Source organism: Aquarana catesbeiana, linkage group LG03, assembly GCF_042186555.1.
Source record: "Aquarana catesbeiana isolate 2022-GZ linkage group LG03, ASM4218655v1, whole genome shotgun sequence".
NCBI lineage: Eukaryota > Metazoa > Chordata > Amphibia > Anura > Ranidae > Aquarana > Aquarana catesbeiana.
Genome location: NC_133326.1, coordinates 320,769,482 through 320,787,902, shown reverse-complemented (window position 1 = coordinate 320,787,902; position 18,421 = coordinate 320,769,482). Strand labels below are relative to the sequence as shown.

The window sequence follows — 18,421 nt, the reverse complement described above, 5'->3', positions numbered from 1 at the left end:
AAGCTGGGCATGGGGGTGATCTGGGGGCACTTTTCCACTACAGCAGCAAATATCTCTAGGGTAGCAAAAAAAAAATAAACAAACACCGCAGAGTATTCTGGACTGGCCCTGGGGATAGTAGTGTCTAACTAATTCTGCCAAGTCCTCAAAGCCAGTTGGTAGGGCTATGATGGGATTAGCAGAAGAAGAGGAGGAGGAGGCTCAACGCCCTGGAGGAGCAGGTGGAGGAGGAAATGGGCACATTAGCAGCACTTGCAGGTAAGTGACCACTCTACACCCTTGAGGAATACAGAAGGAGAAAAAGGAAAAAGGGTTCATTAGCAGTACTTGCAGGTGGGTGGCTGCTTTATGCCTGGCAGGAGTAAAAAGGGAAAGGCTTTTGCAGCCACTACATTACCTGCTGCGCTGTTCATCCTCACTTTTGATATGATAAAAAAAAAAACTTCAAATTGAAGGGGGAAAAGGAAGAGGAGCAGATGGATATGGAGGGGTGATGGAGGAAGGGAAGGAGGAAAAGGTTACATTAGAAAAGCTCAACCTCTCTGTGGCAGCAGATCTATCTCTTCTTTTATGTTTGCCTGTCTTTTTTTTGGTCTTCATTTGGAGATATTTATTTATGTGGGCCACAGGATTCTGCATTTAATGTTTGCTGCCCCCCACTGTTTGCAGCTGTCTTCCCTTCCCTCTACATTGTGGAAGAGAGGGAAGCCTATGGCTGTAGGTTTCCCCATGCAGTTACAGCTCTAGTGCCCTGATTATAACAGAATAAATAAATATTTAAAAAATACAACTAACTGCTGAGTACCCAGGAAGAAAAAGATTATGCTGGCAAAGCAGAGGAATTGCCAACATGTCTCACCTCAGCTGTCAGCAGCCCGACCACCACACCAATGCCAAAAATATAGAAAAACAGCATAAGTACAAGCAAAAACAACAAAAGCATTTATGGCTGCATAAATTGTACAATATTTGTGACAATGGTCTCTCAAATAATACACTCAAATACATTTTGCAAGATAAAGCCTGCCTTGTCTCTCCCTCTTATATTGCAGCCTAACCAAGATGCTTACATACTGTGCTCCAGTGAACAATATTTGTGGACATTGTCTCAAATAATACACTCTAATTTGTAACTAACATATGCCTCTTTTCATGTGATGCCTGTTCAAATGCTCATGTACTGTACTGATGCTAGCTAATTTCTACCAAACACAAAAATGATGTCTAAATACAGGAATGAGAAGGAAATTCGGAGATCGTTGGGTTGTGACTCTAAAATTTTTGACAAATTAATACAGTGCAGCGATGTAATGCAAAAAAAAGCTCACAAAGTATACTTTTTAACTACTGTGCCACTCTGCTGCTGCCCAGTTTCTACAATGTTGGGAGCCTTTTTTTAAGAGTAAACTCATGTTTAGCTTTGAGATCTGTGGTGGCTGCTACTTCCACTATTCAATTTAGGCCTATTATGCCTAATGTGGCCTAATAAATCAGGTCCATGCTAAATGTAATGCAACAAAAGTTAAAAAAATTGTAGTACACATCCAGCATATGTGAAGCCAGAGTTCAGTGTCAGTGACAGTGGGCACCTCCCAACCATGTTTTTTTAACCACTATAGCAGTTTCACCAGTGGTCCAAAGGGGGGGCATGGGCGCTGAACCCCCCCCCCCCTCAAGCAGTCACAAAAAAAAAAATTTAATAAAAAAAAGGTCCTTAAGTGCACTGTGTTCAGACGCCGGACACAGTGCGACGCGGGACACAGTGCACTTATGGGAAGCGCCATGTCTATGCAATCACGGGATTGCAGACGTGGCACCGCATTTGCGGGCGTTTAGCCCGCCTTGCGGCGCTTCCTGAAGCACCGAGTAGCTTCCGCCCGGCGTTCGTAGTATCTGTTACTACGGCTGGGCGGTTTGATTGACATCTCAGTTTGATGTCACTTCCTGTTTTCATTCTCCCATTGCACCCGGGAGAGAGGAAACAGGAAGTATGAAGAAGACACCGCTGAAGAGAACAACAGCAAGGTAAGTAGTACACTACCGCTGTGCTCCCGCGGAGAACTGGGGGGAGGGGGGTTTGATGTGACACAGGCCAGGCAAGACTGCATTTAGGGGACACAGGCAAGGCTGCATTTGGGGGACACAAGCAAGGCTGCATTTGGTGGGACACAGGCAAGGCTGCATTTGGTGGGACACAGGCAAGGCTGCATTTGGTGGGACACAGGCAAGGCTGCATTTGGGAGACACAGGCAAGGCTGCATTTGGGGGACACAGGCAAGGCTGCATTTGGTGGACACAGGCAAGGTTGCATTTGGTGGACACAGGCAAGGCTGCATTTGGTGGACACAGGCAAGGCTGCATTTGGTGGACACAGGCAAGGCTGCATTTGGCGGACACAGGCAAGGTTGCATTTGGGGGACACAGGCAAGGCTGCATTTGGGGGACACAGCCAAGGCTGCATTTGGGGGACACAGGCAAGGCTGCATTTGGGGGACACAGGCAAGGCTGCATTTGGGGGACACAGGCAAGGCTGCATTTGGTAGACACAGGCAAGGCGGCATTTGGTGAGACACAGGCAAGGCTGCATTTGGGGGACACAGGCAAGGCTGCATTTGGGGGACACAGGCAAGGCTGCATTTGGTGGACACAGGGGCAAGGCTGCATTTGGTAAGACACAGGCTGCATTTGGTGAGACACAGACTGCATTTGGTGAGACACAGGTTGCATCTGGGGGACACAGGCTGCATTTGGTAAAAAACAGACTGCCTTTGGGGGACACAGGCTGGCTGCATTTTGTGTGACACAGGCTGCATTTTCTGTGACACAGGCTGCATTTTATGGGACACAGGCTGCATGTAAGGACAGACTCCGCTGGGGACACCTGATGGCATCTGGTGGCAGGCAACATGGCTTGTGACACGCTCAGGGCTCCCACTGAATCTGCATTATGGTGAGTTGAATGATTTCATTTTATATTACAATGTAATAATAGAAATAATACGCTTCAATCATCCTGGCACCATAACAACCATGATTGAAGTGCTAACACCAGATGTTTGGAGTATCTTTATCTGCTGATTGTTAAACTTTCTAGAATACACATATTTCTATTGTTGTGTAGGATCTGGGCCTGCTCTCCCTCCATCCCTCTCTCCCTCCATCCCTCGTTCATCTCAGACTTCACCAGCCGTCACTGAGTTTCACTGCTACAGGGCGGCACCTCAGCGCTGGATCACATATCTCTGTGTGCCGCCGCCGGCTCTCTCCCGCTGTGATCACACACAGCGGGAGCCGTTTGGTGGGCGCAGTGGACACGATATCTGCCGGCACCCGCCGATGATCCAGCTGAGAGGCAGAATGGCAGTCTATCTATGTAAACAAGGCAGATCGCCGCTCTGTCAGTAGGGAAGGCATGGATCCTGTGTTCCTGCAAAGCAGGGACATGGACCATGCATTCCCCTAGTAAAATCACCTCCCACGCTGTAGAAAAACAGGCTAAGAACACAGTTAACCCTTCAATCGCCCCTGATGTTAACCCCTTCCCAGCCCGTGCCATTAGTACAGTGACAGTGGATATATTTTCGCACTGAACATTGTATTATTTATTTATTTATTTCAGGTACTTATATAGCACCATCAATTTACGCAGCGCTTTACAAATACATTGTACATTCACATCAGTCCCTGCTCTCAAGGAGCTTACAACCTAAGGTCTCTAACACACATTTATACCTACTAGGGCCAATTTAGACAGGATCCAATTAACCTACCAGCATGTCTTTAGAGTTTGGGAGGAAACCCACGCAGGCACAGGGAGAATGTGCAAACTCCAGGCAGATGGTGTCGTGGTTGGGATTCGAAACAACCAGCGACTCTTTTTGCTGCTAGATGAAAGTGCTAACCACTACACCACTGTGCTGCCAATATTAGTGTCACTGGTCCCCAAAAAGTGTCAGTTAGTGTCCGAATGTCTGCCGCAATATCATAGTCCCACTATAAGTCATTGATCGCCGCCATTACTAGTAAAAAATAAATAAATAAATAAAAATATCCCATAGTTTGTAGACGCTATAACTTTTGTGCAAACCAATAAATATACGCTTATTGGGATGTTTTTTACCAAAAATATGTAGCAGAATAATACATATTGAACTAATTTTATTAGGAAATGTTTTTATTTTTACATTTTTTTTAATTGGATAGGTTATATAGCAAAAAGTAAAAAATATTGTTTTTTTTTTTTTTTAAATTGTCGTTTTTTTTTTTTTTTTGTTTATAACATAAATAAAAAGTGCAAAGGTAATCAAATACTGCCAAAAGAAAGCTCTATTTGTGGGGGAAAAAAGACATAAATTTTCTTTGGGTACAGACAGTGTTGCATGACCACACAATTGTCAGTTAAAGTAACGCAGTGCCATATCACGAAAAATGGCCTGGTCATGAAGCTGAGTAAATATTCCAGAGGTCAAGTGGTTAAAGGACTGGTGTTGATCCCACGTCACCCTTAAAGTCATGTTAAAAGAGGACCCTCTCCTTGCTGTACAGTATTTTTACCATTTTCTTTTTTTGCTTTGTTAATTGTCTCCTATGGCAGTACCTAGCTTACTATGACCTTTTTTGCCCTTTATAGCCTTGAAAATAGCCAGAATGTAGTATCAAGGTTCACACCCCATAGCCCTCAGTGGGCTTTGATTCAAAGTTTGGGTTTTGTGGACTTCACACAGGATTAGATGAACCTCCTGCGAATTGAACCTGAGCAGATTCATTCATCCCTAATGGTTACTGTACTAGTCACCATATCTCTTTTCACTGCCTTTAAAACAAGACCTTTTATTTTTTAGGTTTCCTATGTATGTTTATTATTTTGCATTCTATATTTAGTGTATTACTATTCCAAAATTCTTCACTGTATTTATATGAGGAGAATGGGCACCACTGATCTTTACCTATGACTAATTTTTGTAATTACATTTTTAATTCATTGGCAAATCAGCCTCACACAAAAGGAACTAGAAGCTGGCTGGTCAATCACATTACCTACAAAATCTGTAACACCAGAATACATCTGTGAGGTCTGTAAGATGGACAATAGCAGTAACAGGTGCCCTATGACATCATATTCAAGAACCATTGTCTCCATTCACCTAAAGAGACCTGTTTCTAAAAGTCAGTTTATTACTACTTTATACATATTAGGACTTGTAGCTGGTGTGAAAAGCAGTGCTGTCAAAAAGACTTGCCAAAGTTTGCAGTAAATGTACACAAGAACATAATTATGCACTGATATCCCCATTAGAAAAATAAACAAAGGGGCTTTTTACAACCTTTAGTGACTGCTAAGTATGATAAATTTAGCCGTCAATCCCAGTACTTACATGACTGAAGATCAGTCCTTGAGATACAATGTGATTGACAAGTCTCCCTAATCCAGAATATGTGTGTACTCCAGGAACTTGGCAAAAATAACACAAACACATAGAGCCTAGCAAAAATAACACAAGCACATTGATCTGCCATCAACATACACTGAAGTTAACAGTAGCATGGAATTCCTTTAAGTTGTGAAATAAAACCTACAAATTGTTCCAGCAAGGCTTCCCTTATGCACAGGTGTCCTTTATGAGAGTGTTTTTATAGGATTAGCCAGAATCACCAGTCCCCCACAGGATGCTGGAAACCCATTAACAATAAACATCCCAATTCTCATTACCACTTTACATTGTCCTTTATTCGATTACATGTCCATGGCTTTACTCCAGCAGATCAGGTTATGCAGGTTCATCATCACCTGTCATGACTGTCGCATGCAAAAGTATTTAACCCAGTTTCGTTTACTCTAGGACTATATGGATAATAACAATAATATGAATAATAATAACAATAATAATATGAATATTAATAATATTAAAACAGAATTACCAGAATGTGAAAGGAGCAGGATGATCCCCACTTGGAGCATGATGGAGAGTACCTGGTAAGTTTTCTACAGTTTGCAGGTTACACCAAGCAGATCGTCATTTATCCCCAATGAATTGGTAGGTGATTTTAGTCCCAGGGGGTCTTCCTAGGAGGTCAGGAAAGCCCAGTATTCCAGGCTAGATATCTGTAGAAATCCAAAGTAGTGGTAATACTATACACCGTGCTTTAGACCAGCAGATCTGTAATGATGTAGATTATCCAAGGTAGGTGCGTGGGAGCTGTCAGTGTCAGGCAGTGATGTGTAGCGATGTATGAGAATGGGAGCAGTGCTGTGCTCAGTCCAGTGATCACACGCTGTAGTTGGCAGTCCCAGTGTTTGGTGAGGACTGGGAGTAATGTTCTCTTCTCCACTCCCTGTGTGCTCCTCCCAGCCCTGACTTGGCTCCCTTTACTCCTGACAGCTTTGTTACACCATGATCTCCTCAACTCCCACACACACAATAGGTTTTGTCCCCCTGTTGATTCAGTTTATTTTATTATTTTTGGAAGGGTGGACTGTGGGGGTAGTAAATAAATGTGAATAGTTGACCATTGTTCTTAGTATGTGTGATTAGTATTAGTAACTTGGCTTGATCTCTGTTAGTAAATAAAGGATGATTCAGATTCACAATTTTCTGTGTTTATTTGGTAAAGGACTGTGCTGCTAAACATTCAATCCCTCTCTTCCTTTTTTCCCCTCTCTAGTTTATAGTGCCAATCTTATGCTGGCAGAGTGGCAGTTTCTCTTCTCTCTCATTTGAACCTTCTGTAATCCCCTTTCTCTCCTCCTCTCTCATTCATTTTCTCTCTCTCTTTTTCCACTGTTTTCCTGTTCATTCTCCTTTTCCCTTTCTCCTTTCTTCTTCTATCCTCTCCCTTATCTTTTTTATTTTCTCTTCCCCTATTCCACACTTTCTATTCTCTCTCATTCCCTTTTTATACCTCTCTCTCTCTCTCTTTGTTTCCCTGTCTATCTCCTCATTCTGTCTTTTACTCAGCTCTTCCTTCACTTTTTTTCTCCTGTTTCTTGTGCCCTCTTCCACCCTCTCACCTTTTTTTCATTTTTTTTTAGCTGTCTATCTCATTGTTTCTCTCCTCTCCTCTCTTCCTCTTTTCCACCATTTCGCTCCTTCTTTTTGTTTCTCTGTCTTTCATTGTCTATCTCATTCTCCCTCTCTCCTCATTTTGTCTTTTTATCATCTCTCCTCTCCCTTCTCATCTTCCTTGCCACTCTTTCTATCCTTCTCTCTCTCCCTCTCTCTTTCATTGTCCCCTTATCTATCCCATTCTTTCTCTCTCCTCCTTCTGTTTTTTTTATCATCTCTCCTCTCCCTTCTCATCTTTCTTTCCATTCTTTCTATCCTCATTCTTCTATTGTCCCCTTATCTATCCCATTCTTTCTCTCTCCTCATTCTGTATTTTTATCGTCTCTCCTCTCCCTTCTCATCTTTCTTTCCACTCTTTCTATCCTCTCTCGTCTATTGTCCCCTTATCTATCCCATTCTTTCTCTCTCCTCATTCTGTATTTTTATCATCTCTCCTCTCCCTTCTCATCTTTCTTTCCACTCTTTCTATCCTTCTCTTTCTTCTATTGTCCCCTTATCTATCCCATTCTTTCTCTCTCCTCATTCTGTCTTTTTATCCTCTCTCCTCTCCCTTCTTTTCCACCCTTTCTCTTTACTCTCTTTTTTGCTTTTTTTTCTCTCTCTCTTTCATTGTCCCCCTTATTTATCTAATTTATTCTCTCTCCTCATTGTTTTTTCTCTTCTCTCCTCTCTTCTTCTCTTCCCCTCATCTACCATTTCTCTCCTTCTCTCTCAACCTCTTTTTCCCTCTCCCTTTCATTGTCTCCCTGTCTATCTCATTGTTGTTCTCGCCTCGTTTTATCTTTTGCTCTCCTCTCTTCTCCTTTCCCACCTTTTCACCCCTTCTCTCTTATTCTTCTGGTTTTCTCCCACTCTCGTTCATTGTCTCCTGTTTCTTTGTTATTCTTTCTCTTTATTCTTTTTCATACTGCCCCCATAATTCGATCTCTATTTTATTTTTGTTCTCTCTTCTTACTTTCTCATTATGCCTCTCTCTTTCTTTTTTCTCATTCATCCTTTCTCTCTCATACTCTATCTATTCTCTCACCCCTCCTCTCATGTTTCCTTATCCTCTCTCATTCTCCATTTCTCTTCTCCCTCCCCTTACTTTCTCCTTTCACTACTAGGAAAAAAGAAATATCTGATCTTCTACTTACATATAATACCATAATTAGGGCTTATTCGTATGGGCACAGAGAGATACTCACCAATAGAATTCAGAGTACTTCTAAACCCAGAAGGCAGAGCTGTGTGCATACAGCCGCAGCCAGCAACCTGTATAAATCATTGACAGGCTGACAAATGCAACAGCTGTGCCGATGAACAAACTGTCTGCATCAAGGGTTAGGTCCCTTTCACACTTGTGCGACTTGTCCTGCAACTTGGGACTGCAAAGTCACATGACAAGTTGTTCCCCATGATTTCCAAAGATAACCATTCATATCTGTGCGACTTCAAGTCCTGCCGACTTCAAAGTAGTCCCTGTACTACTTTGGTCCAACCTTCATGCGAGTTGAGGTCCATAGACCTCAAGTTTACACAGGCATTCCCTGAAATCGCGTCTAAATTGCGGCGACAAAATCGCGGTAAAATCATAGTGTGAAAGGGGCCTAACTCATCCATTTCTGTATGCGTGTAACTGCTCAAATGTACGCACAGCAGCTGTGTCTGTCAGCCTGTCATTGATTAGGCTGCTGGCTGCGGCTGTATGCAAACTACCTGTGATTAAAATTCCCAAACGTGCACTCATGTTCATGCCATTTTTTTTTTTTTTTTTTTTTTTTACAAAAACGACAGTTCTAATTGTGAAGTTTAATTTCCAATGAAAGTAGTGACATTTTTCAGCAATGAGAGTGCTCAATCCAATGTAAAACATGTTCGTTCTTGAAATTTCTCAGCAGTTAAACCATTTCTATGAAGTAAAAACAAAAAAATGAATGGAAATTGAATGAAAATTGGACATTATTATTTCTACATTCTCTTCCCTTCTGGGCTTGTCCTTCAAGAATTAGTCACTGAGAGTATTGGGTGTTCTTGTTCTTTTTGGAGTGGATTAGGATAAGACTGGGAACCTTTGGCCTTGGGGGGGGCAAACACAATCAACTAGCTCTTTTGCCGCCACCATTTACCGTCACACATAGTTGTGTGCATAGCCTATTGCATTAGGGTGTGCACCCCAAAGCTCAAACACACATGTGTGTGTGTGTGCATGTGTATATATACTGACAGTGTCAGTAGGGCAGAGATTGGTGTTAGTAGATTTGATTTTTATTATTTTTTAACAATTTTTTTAGGATCCCCATTAGGGGCTTTGGTGAAATATCAGGGGTCCAAACAGGGGGTATCTACGCCACACGGGCTGATTAGGGTGTGCCCAGGCACACCTGGCACACCCTGTGCGCACGCCACGCCTTTCACATTTCCCAGGATCAGCTTCCTTTGCAACTCAGCATTCAGTTACATGGCATCTCAGAGTCTCAAATGAAGTTAGTGAGACTCTGTGATAGCAGGTCTAAATGTGTGACGGGTACAGTAGTTATAGAATGTTCAACATGTGTCACTGACTGTAGGTCCTCTGATCTATGTCTAAATGCCCAGGACCACCATCCCAACAAAAAGGTGTAATTATTCTTTTTTTTAACCTCTTCCTCCCCTTTACCAGGGTCTTTACGTCTGGAGGGGGGGGGGGGGGCTTCCAATAATCTGACTACTGTGATTGGCTGTCACTGTGGTCACATTATCAGGAGAAAGTCCTGCTGGCTCCAAATCATTTTTTTTTTTTTTTAGAAACTGAGCGCTGTCATTGTCAGCTCAGTCACTGTGCTGGGAGCATGCAGTGAGCACGCTCTAAGAATAGAAAGCTGTGCTGTCCATGGACACATACAGTATGTGCTGCTTGTGGGTGGTAAAGCCTACCCACTTTGCCACACCACATATGCATTACGTGGGCAGGTTAAATATGTTTCCTATATCCTATTCTGTATACTTTTCTTTGTGGCTGTCACCTAGACTTGTGCAGGCTCAGTGTTTAGCTGTTGTTCACTCTCAGACCAGAGAAAGATTGTACAAAGGGCTAAGGACAGCAGAATAAGCAGTGGAAACTGCCTTAAAGTAATCTGAAAAGTGCATTTCTTATTTTAAACTTTGGAGAAGATAATATATTAAATATAAAGTTTGATAAAGACAATAATGTTATTGTTTCACCTGCAAAATGATTTATAATTATGTTCAACCAGTCCTAAGATTCACCACAGAACAGCAAACAGATCAGAAATATAAGCCCGCTTAGAAGTCATTGCTTAGAAAATGTGTATATGTTTTAATTAGCGAGTGCAGATTTGACAGTGTTCTTCTTTAGATGGCCTTGTGATCCAGGCACCCCCCAAAGACTGCACAGACTGGTCCTCTACAACCACTACTGCATTAGCTGAACAGTTTGTCAAAAACAATTCCACAGCCTGGTAATTGGACAATGAAGAAGCAATACCACATTGATAAGTTTTTTCTTTGCTTACTTTGCTCTCTCCTCCTGTCAGCACATGTAGGCTGCAGCAGAACCTAACAAGGCTAGTGGTGGCATGTCTTCCCCAGTCTTCTAAGAAGAAGATTATACAATGCTATGAAAACAAGTTTAGTACTTATAACAACTGTTTAAAGCTTATCTTGGGTTGAAAAATAGAATCCTCCCTTGGAGGGCTGCCCCCACACTGCAAGGGTTAAATGATCGCTCTAGAGCAGTGGTCTCCAAACTGTGGCCCAGTCACCGCACTGATAGGTGACACTATTCCTCCTACTGACACCAACAATAAGGCACCATTCCTTCCACTGGCAAAAACAGTGGTGTATAATTCCGCCCACTGACACCAACAATGAGGCACAGTTCCTTCCACTGATACCAGCAATTGGGCACTATTCCTTCCACTGACACCAATGATGGAACACTATTTCTCCCACTGACACCAACAATGAGGCACTGTTCCTTCCACTGGCAAGAACAGTGGGGTATAATTTCTGCTACTGACACCAACAATGAGGCACTGTTCCTTCCACTGATACCACCAATCGGGCCTTATTCCTTCCACTGACACCAATAATGGAACACTATTTCTCCCACTGACACCAAGAATAAGGCACCATTCCTTCCTCTGGCAAGAACAGTGGGGGTATAATTTCTGCTACTGACACCAACAATGAAGCACGGTTCCTTCCACTGACACCAATGATGGAACCCTGTTTCTCCCACCGACACCAACAATGGTGCACTATTCTTCCCACTGACACCAATGATTGAGCTCTAGTTCTAGTTCACTATTCCTCCTCCATCTGACCACAGATCCTATGTAATTTTTTCACTCCCACTCACCACCCAGCCTGAGGCATTGTTTACTCCCATTAACACTGGGGCACTTTCTACTTCCATTGGCCACAATCTGGCCCCTCTAAAGTCTGAAGGGCAGTAATCTGGTCATTTGTTGTTTGGAGATCCCTGCTCTAGTTTACTGTAAAAAGCAGTTTTACTCACCGGCTGCCCCAGCAGTGGGTGCTCTCCTCCTCACCCCTATGCTTCGGCTTGTGGACTGTCCCTCAGTGTTCTGAAGGCCAGTGCAGAGCTATGAGCCCTGCTTTGTTCTCAATGATGTCAGTGGACCTGTGACTGCTGGAGAGTAGTAGAGGAGATGCTGCAGGGATCAGTCTAGCAGAGCGGGGGGGCCTATGAGAATGAAAAATCGAGTAAGCAAAAGTGTTTTTTCTGGTACCCTAGACCCTAGCGCATTTAACCCTTGCAGTGTGAGGGCCGGCCAACTGCCAGGGAGGAATTCTGTTTCCCTTGAAATTCAGCTTTAAAAATAAATGTACTTATATTTTAATAAACACATTTGTGCCTTAAGTGGTGTGTTTTATATTTTCCTGTAGTTCAGATTTAAAGGATACTCATACAAGAAAAGGTTCATGTTAGGTTAGTGGTGGCCAGAAGCTACTGGTTAATGTTCACTGTTTTGCACAGGTAATATATTCTATGTCACACTTCAGATTGTTCAGTGTTAGTGATTACGTTCAGTGCTACACTTCATGCAGAGGCACAAAACTATTGCAAAGTCCGTTGTTTCTCCAAGCCATGTTAGTTAGGTCATTGTCCCTCATTCTGGTTTACACTTTGAAAAGACATCGCTCAGAAAGTAAAACAAAGAGGCAAAATCACAAAAAAAGACTTTCTATCGCCATTATGCCTTGTGATTGCCTCACTTTAACAATCCTTTTTTTAAGTTGTCAGTTTGATAGTTTGATTCAGTCTCTGACTCCACCCTGGGCTGTTAACTATTATTGTACAAACCATTATGATTTACTTGGCACCCTACTGAACACACTATACACTTGGCTTTAGGTATGTACATGAAAAGATAACAAAGAGCACACTGCAGAAACATACAAAAGCATTACTAAAAAGGAAATTAGGAAAATGCTTTGATGTGGTGTTGATTAGTGTTTGTCTATATTTTAGTCTATAGATTTTAAAGAAACGTTAAAAATAATACTGACAACAATTAAAAGTGGCCTTACCTATAAAGGGCACCATATACACTCATCGGCCACTTCTGTAGGTAGATCTGTTCAATTGCTTGTTCACACAAATTGCTAATCAGCCAATCACATGGCAGTAACTCAATGCATTTAGGTATCTAGAAGTGGTGAAGACAACTTGCTGAAGTTCAAACCGAGCATCAGAATAGGGAAGAAAGGGGATTTAAGTGACTTGGCATGGTTGTTGATGCCAGACGGGCTGGTCTGAGTATTTCAAAAACTGCCGATCTACTGGGATTTTCACACAACCATCTTTAGGGTTTACAGAGAATGGTGCAAAAGAGAGAAAATATCCAGTGAGCGTCAGTTCTGTGGACAAAAGTGCCTTGTTGATGTCAGAGGAGAATGGGCAGACTGGTTTGAGGTGATAAAAAGGCAACAGTAACTCAAATAACCACTTGTTACAATGAAGGTATGCAGAATACCATCTCTGAACACACAACACATCAAACCTTGAAGCAGATGGGCAACAGCAGCAGAAGACCACACCGGGTGCCACGCTTGTCAGCTAAGAACAGGAAACTGAGGCTTCCAGCAGGATAATGCACCATGTCACAAAGCTCAAATCATCTCACCACTGGTTTCTTGAACATGGCAATGAGATCATTGTACTCCAATGGCCTCCTCAGTCACCAGATCTCAATCCAATAGAGAACCTTTGGGAGGTGGTGGAATGGGAGATTCGCATCCTGAATGTGCAGCCAACAAATCTGCAGCAACTGCGTGATGCTTTCATGTCAATATGGACCAAAATCTGAGGAATGTTTCCAACACCTTGTTGAATCTATGCCATGAAGAATTAAGGTAGTTCTGAAGGCAAAAGGGGGTCCAACCTGGTATTTGCAAGATGTACCTTATAAAGTGTCCGGTGAGTGTATCTGCCAATATTTATATCAGGAATCTCCATATTTCCCAGTATGAGGGCCACATGCTATGATTTACAAATATTTGTGGGTCTAATAAAATCACCATCAGAGTTCTTCCTTACATTTGGGTCCCCATCAGACTCCTCCCTTACATCGGGGTCCTCCATTTCATGAAGGAGTTGAAGCAGAGACAATAGTCACCCTCTGCTGCCTTTAATACTCAATCTTTGCACATTAAAGTATAACTAAAGGCAAAACTTTTTTCTAGTTTTGGATAGAGTGGAGAGGGATTAGAAGGCTTGTCAGGTTTTTAATGCTCTCTGTGTTCCCAGTAAGGGGATTCACCGTCTATATTTGTTCATTATAAAAAAAATGTGAAAGTGAAAGTAAAAGAAAACCCCAAATTTTGGGTTGTCCCCAGAAAAGTAATAGGAGGGGAAATCTTCCAATGGGGACAATAGTTCTGGTGACCTGGGGTTCCCCAAGGAATTCCCTTAATTGTCAGGGATTTCCTCTCACTTCCTGTTTGGCTATGGGACAGGAAGTGAAGGGAAATCTCCCCAATGGGAAAAATAATCCGACAGGGATTATAACCCTCCCTTGCTCTATCCAAGATGGAAAAAAACGTTTTGCCTATAGTTCTACTTAAAGAATATGCCACTGACCCTAACTGCATGCCAGATAAAATCATGTAGTGGGCTGGGCCCACCACGGGCTGAAGTTTGGAGGCCCCTGATTTATATCATCTCAAAATGATCTCAGCAAGTTTGCAAACATTCAACTAGCAGATATTGCTGGTGTGGCTTCCATACACATAAATATTATAGAAGATAGCATCTGTTATGCTTTCATCTAAGGACTCTTTTCAATTTATTGGCAAGCATTTCTTATGAGTACACAAATAATACATTTTTATTGAGGACTCTTAGCAATAGGAAAATATTTACAGCTCAATTACCCAAGGTGTGGGCACAAAGGATGTTGGTAAGATGTAGGGTGAATCAATAATAATGAAATTAAACAAATAACGAAAGTAGGGCAATTTGCCAATATTATACTGACAGAGCCTAATGGTGCCCTTAGATACTAATAGGAAGTCAAATGTGAAAATATAGGCCAAGACTATGAGCTCCTCAATAACCTGGCTGCACACATTACAATTTGTACAATCTACTAAACTGAGGTAGCATTGTGCCAAAGCAAAACTAACTTACAGTCAAAATTCAAAATGTGAGAGAATGGCTTAAAAAGAGATTGGGATTTAATGGAATTCTTCATGATTTGCACAAATTAATTGAAAAATAATTTCATAGTATTCACACAATCTCATACTTCATGAAAACCTTTGATTCTCATAGTGAATACACATTTGAGCTTCTGTTGGTAGACTGTATGATCAAATTGTAAATGCACCAAAATGCATCAAAACATACTCCAGCCAAACAGTAAAGCGCTCCAACATTTTTAAAGGACGTTAGTAGTTCCCCCTTCGAGCTGGTCCTAAGTTTGACTTTTCCACTGCCTATAGTCAGACACAACAAAAAAACCTTACAAAAAACATGATCTGTGTACATATGGATTCTGAGATACACCTGTCTTCACGGTCATTAAATATCTCAACTGGGCTGCCATATTTGCTGCATAGTATCATGTTACACCTGTTCATGTTACTAAATGTGAATTTATGGGGGGCGTGTCCAAGATGGCGACCGGGATGGACGCATAGTTAGGAGGCTCCAACACCCTGCCGGCTACTAATCCTGTTTCCCAGTGGAATCTTATAAATCTGAAACTACCCAGGCACAGCTCCGAACTCACAGACCTGGTATGCCCTATAACCGCCGCTCCGCCGCCCACAAGAAGCCCTCTACGACCCGCACTGCTCCCCGTGGCGGGAAAGCTGATAGTAACAAGACGGCTAACATGGCGTCACAGACCGAGGAAGTGGATCCTGAGCTTCAAGAAACAGACCACTTCACTGCGCTGATGCAAGCAATCGGGACATGCCAAACCACACTGACAGGCAAAATAGATAAAATCCAGCTGGAGATGGGTCTAATTCGAAAGGATATGGACAAATTCAGGACCCGGCTGACGGAGGTGGAGCGCCGCGTGGGGGACACGGAGGACGCGCTAGGTGAGCACACATCATCCCTCCGAACCCTCACTACTAAAGTGAAGGCATTAGAATATCATGCGGAGGACGCGGAGAACCGCAACAGGAGGAATAACCTCCGAATCATTGGACTGCCTGAGAAGGCTGAAGATCCTGATCCAGCCGGGTTTACTGAACGCCTTCTGCGACAGTTATTCCCGCAGACGGCCTTCTCCCCCTTCTTTGCGATGGAGCGTGCCCACAGAATGCCGGCGGCTCGAGGGCCTCCTGGGGCCCCACCTCGCACGTTCATCCTCCGGCTACTGAATTACAGAGACCGCGACGCTGTGCTAAGGGAGAGTAGGAAGATGGAGACTCTGCGATTTGAGGGGTCCCGCCTGATGATTTTCCCAGATTTCTCTGTTGAGACGCAGAAACAGCGCAAATCATTCGATCACGTGAAGCAAGAGCTGCGCAAGAGAGGCCTCAAATACAGTATGCTTTTCCCGGCCCGTTTACGGGTCCAGGACGGAGAAACACACAGATTTTTTACTATCCCTGAAGAAGCCGTTAATTGGCTAGACACCATCCCACAGCGCTAAATACAGGCCCTGACTGATACATGTTCTTTCTCCCAAGTGGGTGAGTTCTTATTTGCTGCAACGCACTTTTATTTCTCTTATCTTTTATTTGTTTCGTCACTGGCTGCCGACTAAATACTACTGCCACCGATGCATAATGCTCCTATCTCTATGATGGTGGAATTTACACACAACAAGTTATTGGTCAGAACTCGGGATATACATGCATAACATTGATTGCTGTAAGCCAGTAGGGGAGGCTTGGTTTGCTGAAACACACGTTTATTTATTTATTTATTTATTTATTTTATTTATTTATTTTTTTCACCCGTCTGGTTGCTACCACTGACGCACTCGGTTTTCCTCCTTATGAGTATGGGCCCTAAACATAACCAAGTAATGCGGGTCAGAACTCTGTGACATATCCGCATACCAGTGACCGCACTGTGCAGCAGTGCATACATTGCATAATATATTCCAGGGGGAGAGTTTCTTTTTGCTCCAACACACTCTTTTTTTTCTCTTTCTACCCTACTGGATTATGGATACTGGCTGGGCACACTTGCCGTACTGCACGGCGCTCCACTCCTCCTGAATGTGATCTTCCAACACAGCAAGTTAGTCCGGGTCAGAACTTAACATCAAACATGCGCACCAGTACTCACATTGCGAAGCAGTAAATATATTGCACAGGAGAATTGGCTGCGGTGCACTTCAGGACTTTAACCCATGAGGAGGAACCCTCGGCCCACGGTCTGTCAGGAGGGGACTACGGGGGTCGAGATTGGACATCCTCCCTTGTTTACACTCAGGTGAACCTTCTCCACCGGCTCGTTATAACACCTAGCTGTGGATAGGCTTATTCTATTATATAGGGGACATAATCCTTCCGCAGGGAAAGAGATTCCCTTTTTCCTTCTTTTTTTGTTTATACCTTGATAAGGGGTAGCTGGCGGACACCACGACTGTTAAGCAGTTTGTGGTCTTCCTTGCTGTGCCTCTAAGGCACCCTGTTGGCGCACCGCCTCCCAGGGACTTAAAAAGTCATGATTTGTTTGGGTGATCAAACGCACCCGAGTTTTGGGGGTTGCGTGGGGAGGGGGGGTATGGGTTTTGTTCAACGGTACATCAAAAATCTGTCTATGTTGATGCTCATATGTTAGATCTATATTTTACATGGGTTACAGGAGTATGGAATTTGATTGAAGACGAGCCAGGAATGCTGGTCCTACGCCTGGGTCTGGATGGAGGTCCGGAGAGTGGATTAGCCGTGATGCATACCCACCTACAAATATGGCCCCTCTTAGAGTGATATCCTGGAATGTGCGGGGGCTTAATTCCAAGCTTAAACGATCCCTTGTATTTTCATATTTGAAAAAATATCACCCGCACATTTGCTTACTCCAGGAAACTCATCTTACGGGCTCCAGAGTACTCTCCCTCAAGAAGCCCTGGGTGGGATCATATTTCCATTCCACCTATTCCTCCCACTCCCGGGGAGTCAGTGTACTTGTGCATAAGGCGCTTCCCTTTGTGCTTCTGGACCTCCACCTGGACCCGGACGGGTAATATGTAATTTTACACGCACTATGTGACAGATTGGAAATGTTAATAGTAGGTCTGTATATACCACCACCGGCTAAGATGATGATATTGCATAAAATTCAAAATATTATCGACAGTTACCCCACCCCCAATATAATCATAGCAGGTGATTTTAACATGACCCCAAACCCCAGTGCTGATAAACTACACCCAGGTCAGACGACCGACACAGCGCTGTCCCGTTGGGCGGAGGTGTGTGGCCTTTATGATACGTGGAGATGGAAAAATCCACAGGGTAGACAATTCTCATGTCATTCTGCTACACATGCGACATTATCACGCATTGATTTAATTTATGTTACCGATCCCCTGTTATCTCGGTTGTCTGCTGTTTCCCATCTACCGCGTGGCATATCGGACCATACCCCAGTTATGGTGGATCTCTCTACGGGCTCGGCAGCTAGTGCGGGCCTGTGGAGACTATCCAGATACTGGATCACAGATGAGAAACTGGAACCGCTAATGTTAATGGAACTTGGGGATTACTGGACACATAATGATCAATCAGCCTCTCCGCCAATAGTATGGGATGCATTTAAGGCGTATGCCAGGGGTAGGTATCAGTTTAATATCTCTAAAATTAGGAATGAGTCGAAACTGGAGCTCTCGACGGCGAAAAAAAGGGCAATAAGACTGGAGACTCAATACACA

At 43.2% G+C, this 18,421-nt stretch overlaps 1 protein-coding gene across 1 annotated transcript in view; it reads right to left on the bottom strand.

Annotated features, from left to right (window-relative positions):
• GFRA3 (GDNF family receptor alpha 3) overlaps positions 1-6,349 on the bottom strand; it is a 70,855-nt gene extending 64,506 nt beyond the window's left edge. Inside the window, exon 1 of the mRNA XM_073620426.1 lies at positions 5,920-6,349. Within this exon, the coding sequence (XP_073476527.1) occupies positions 5,920-5,959 (40 nt within the window). The 5' untranslated portion in view covers positions 5,960-6,349. The remainder of the gene's footprint in view (positions 1-5,919) is intronic.
• Positions 6,350-18,421: the final 12,072 nt, after the last annotated feature.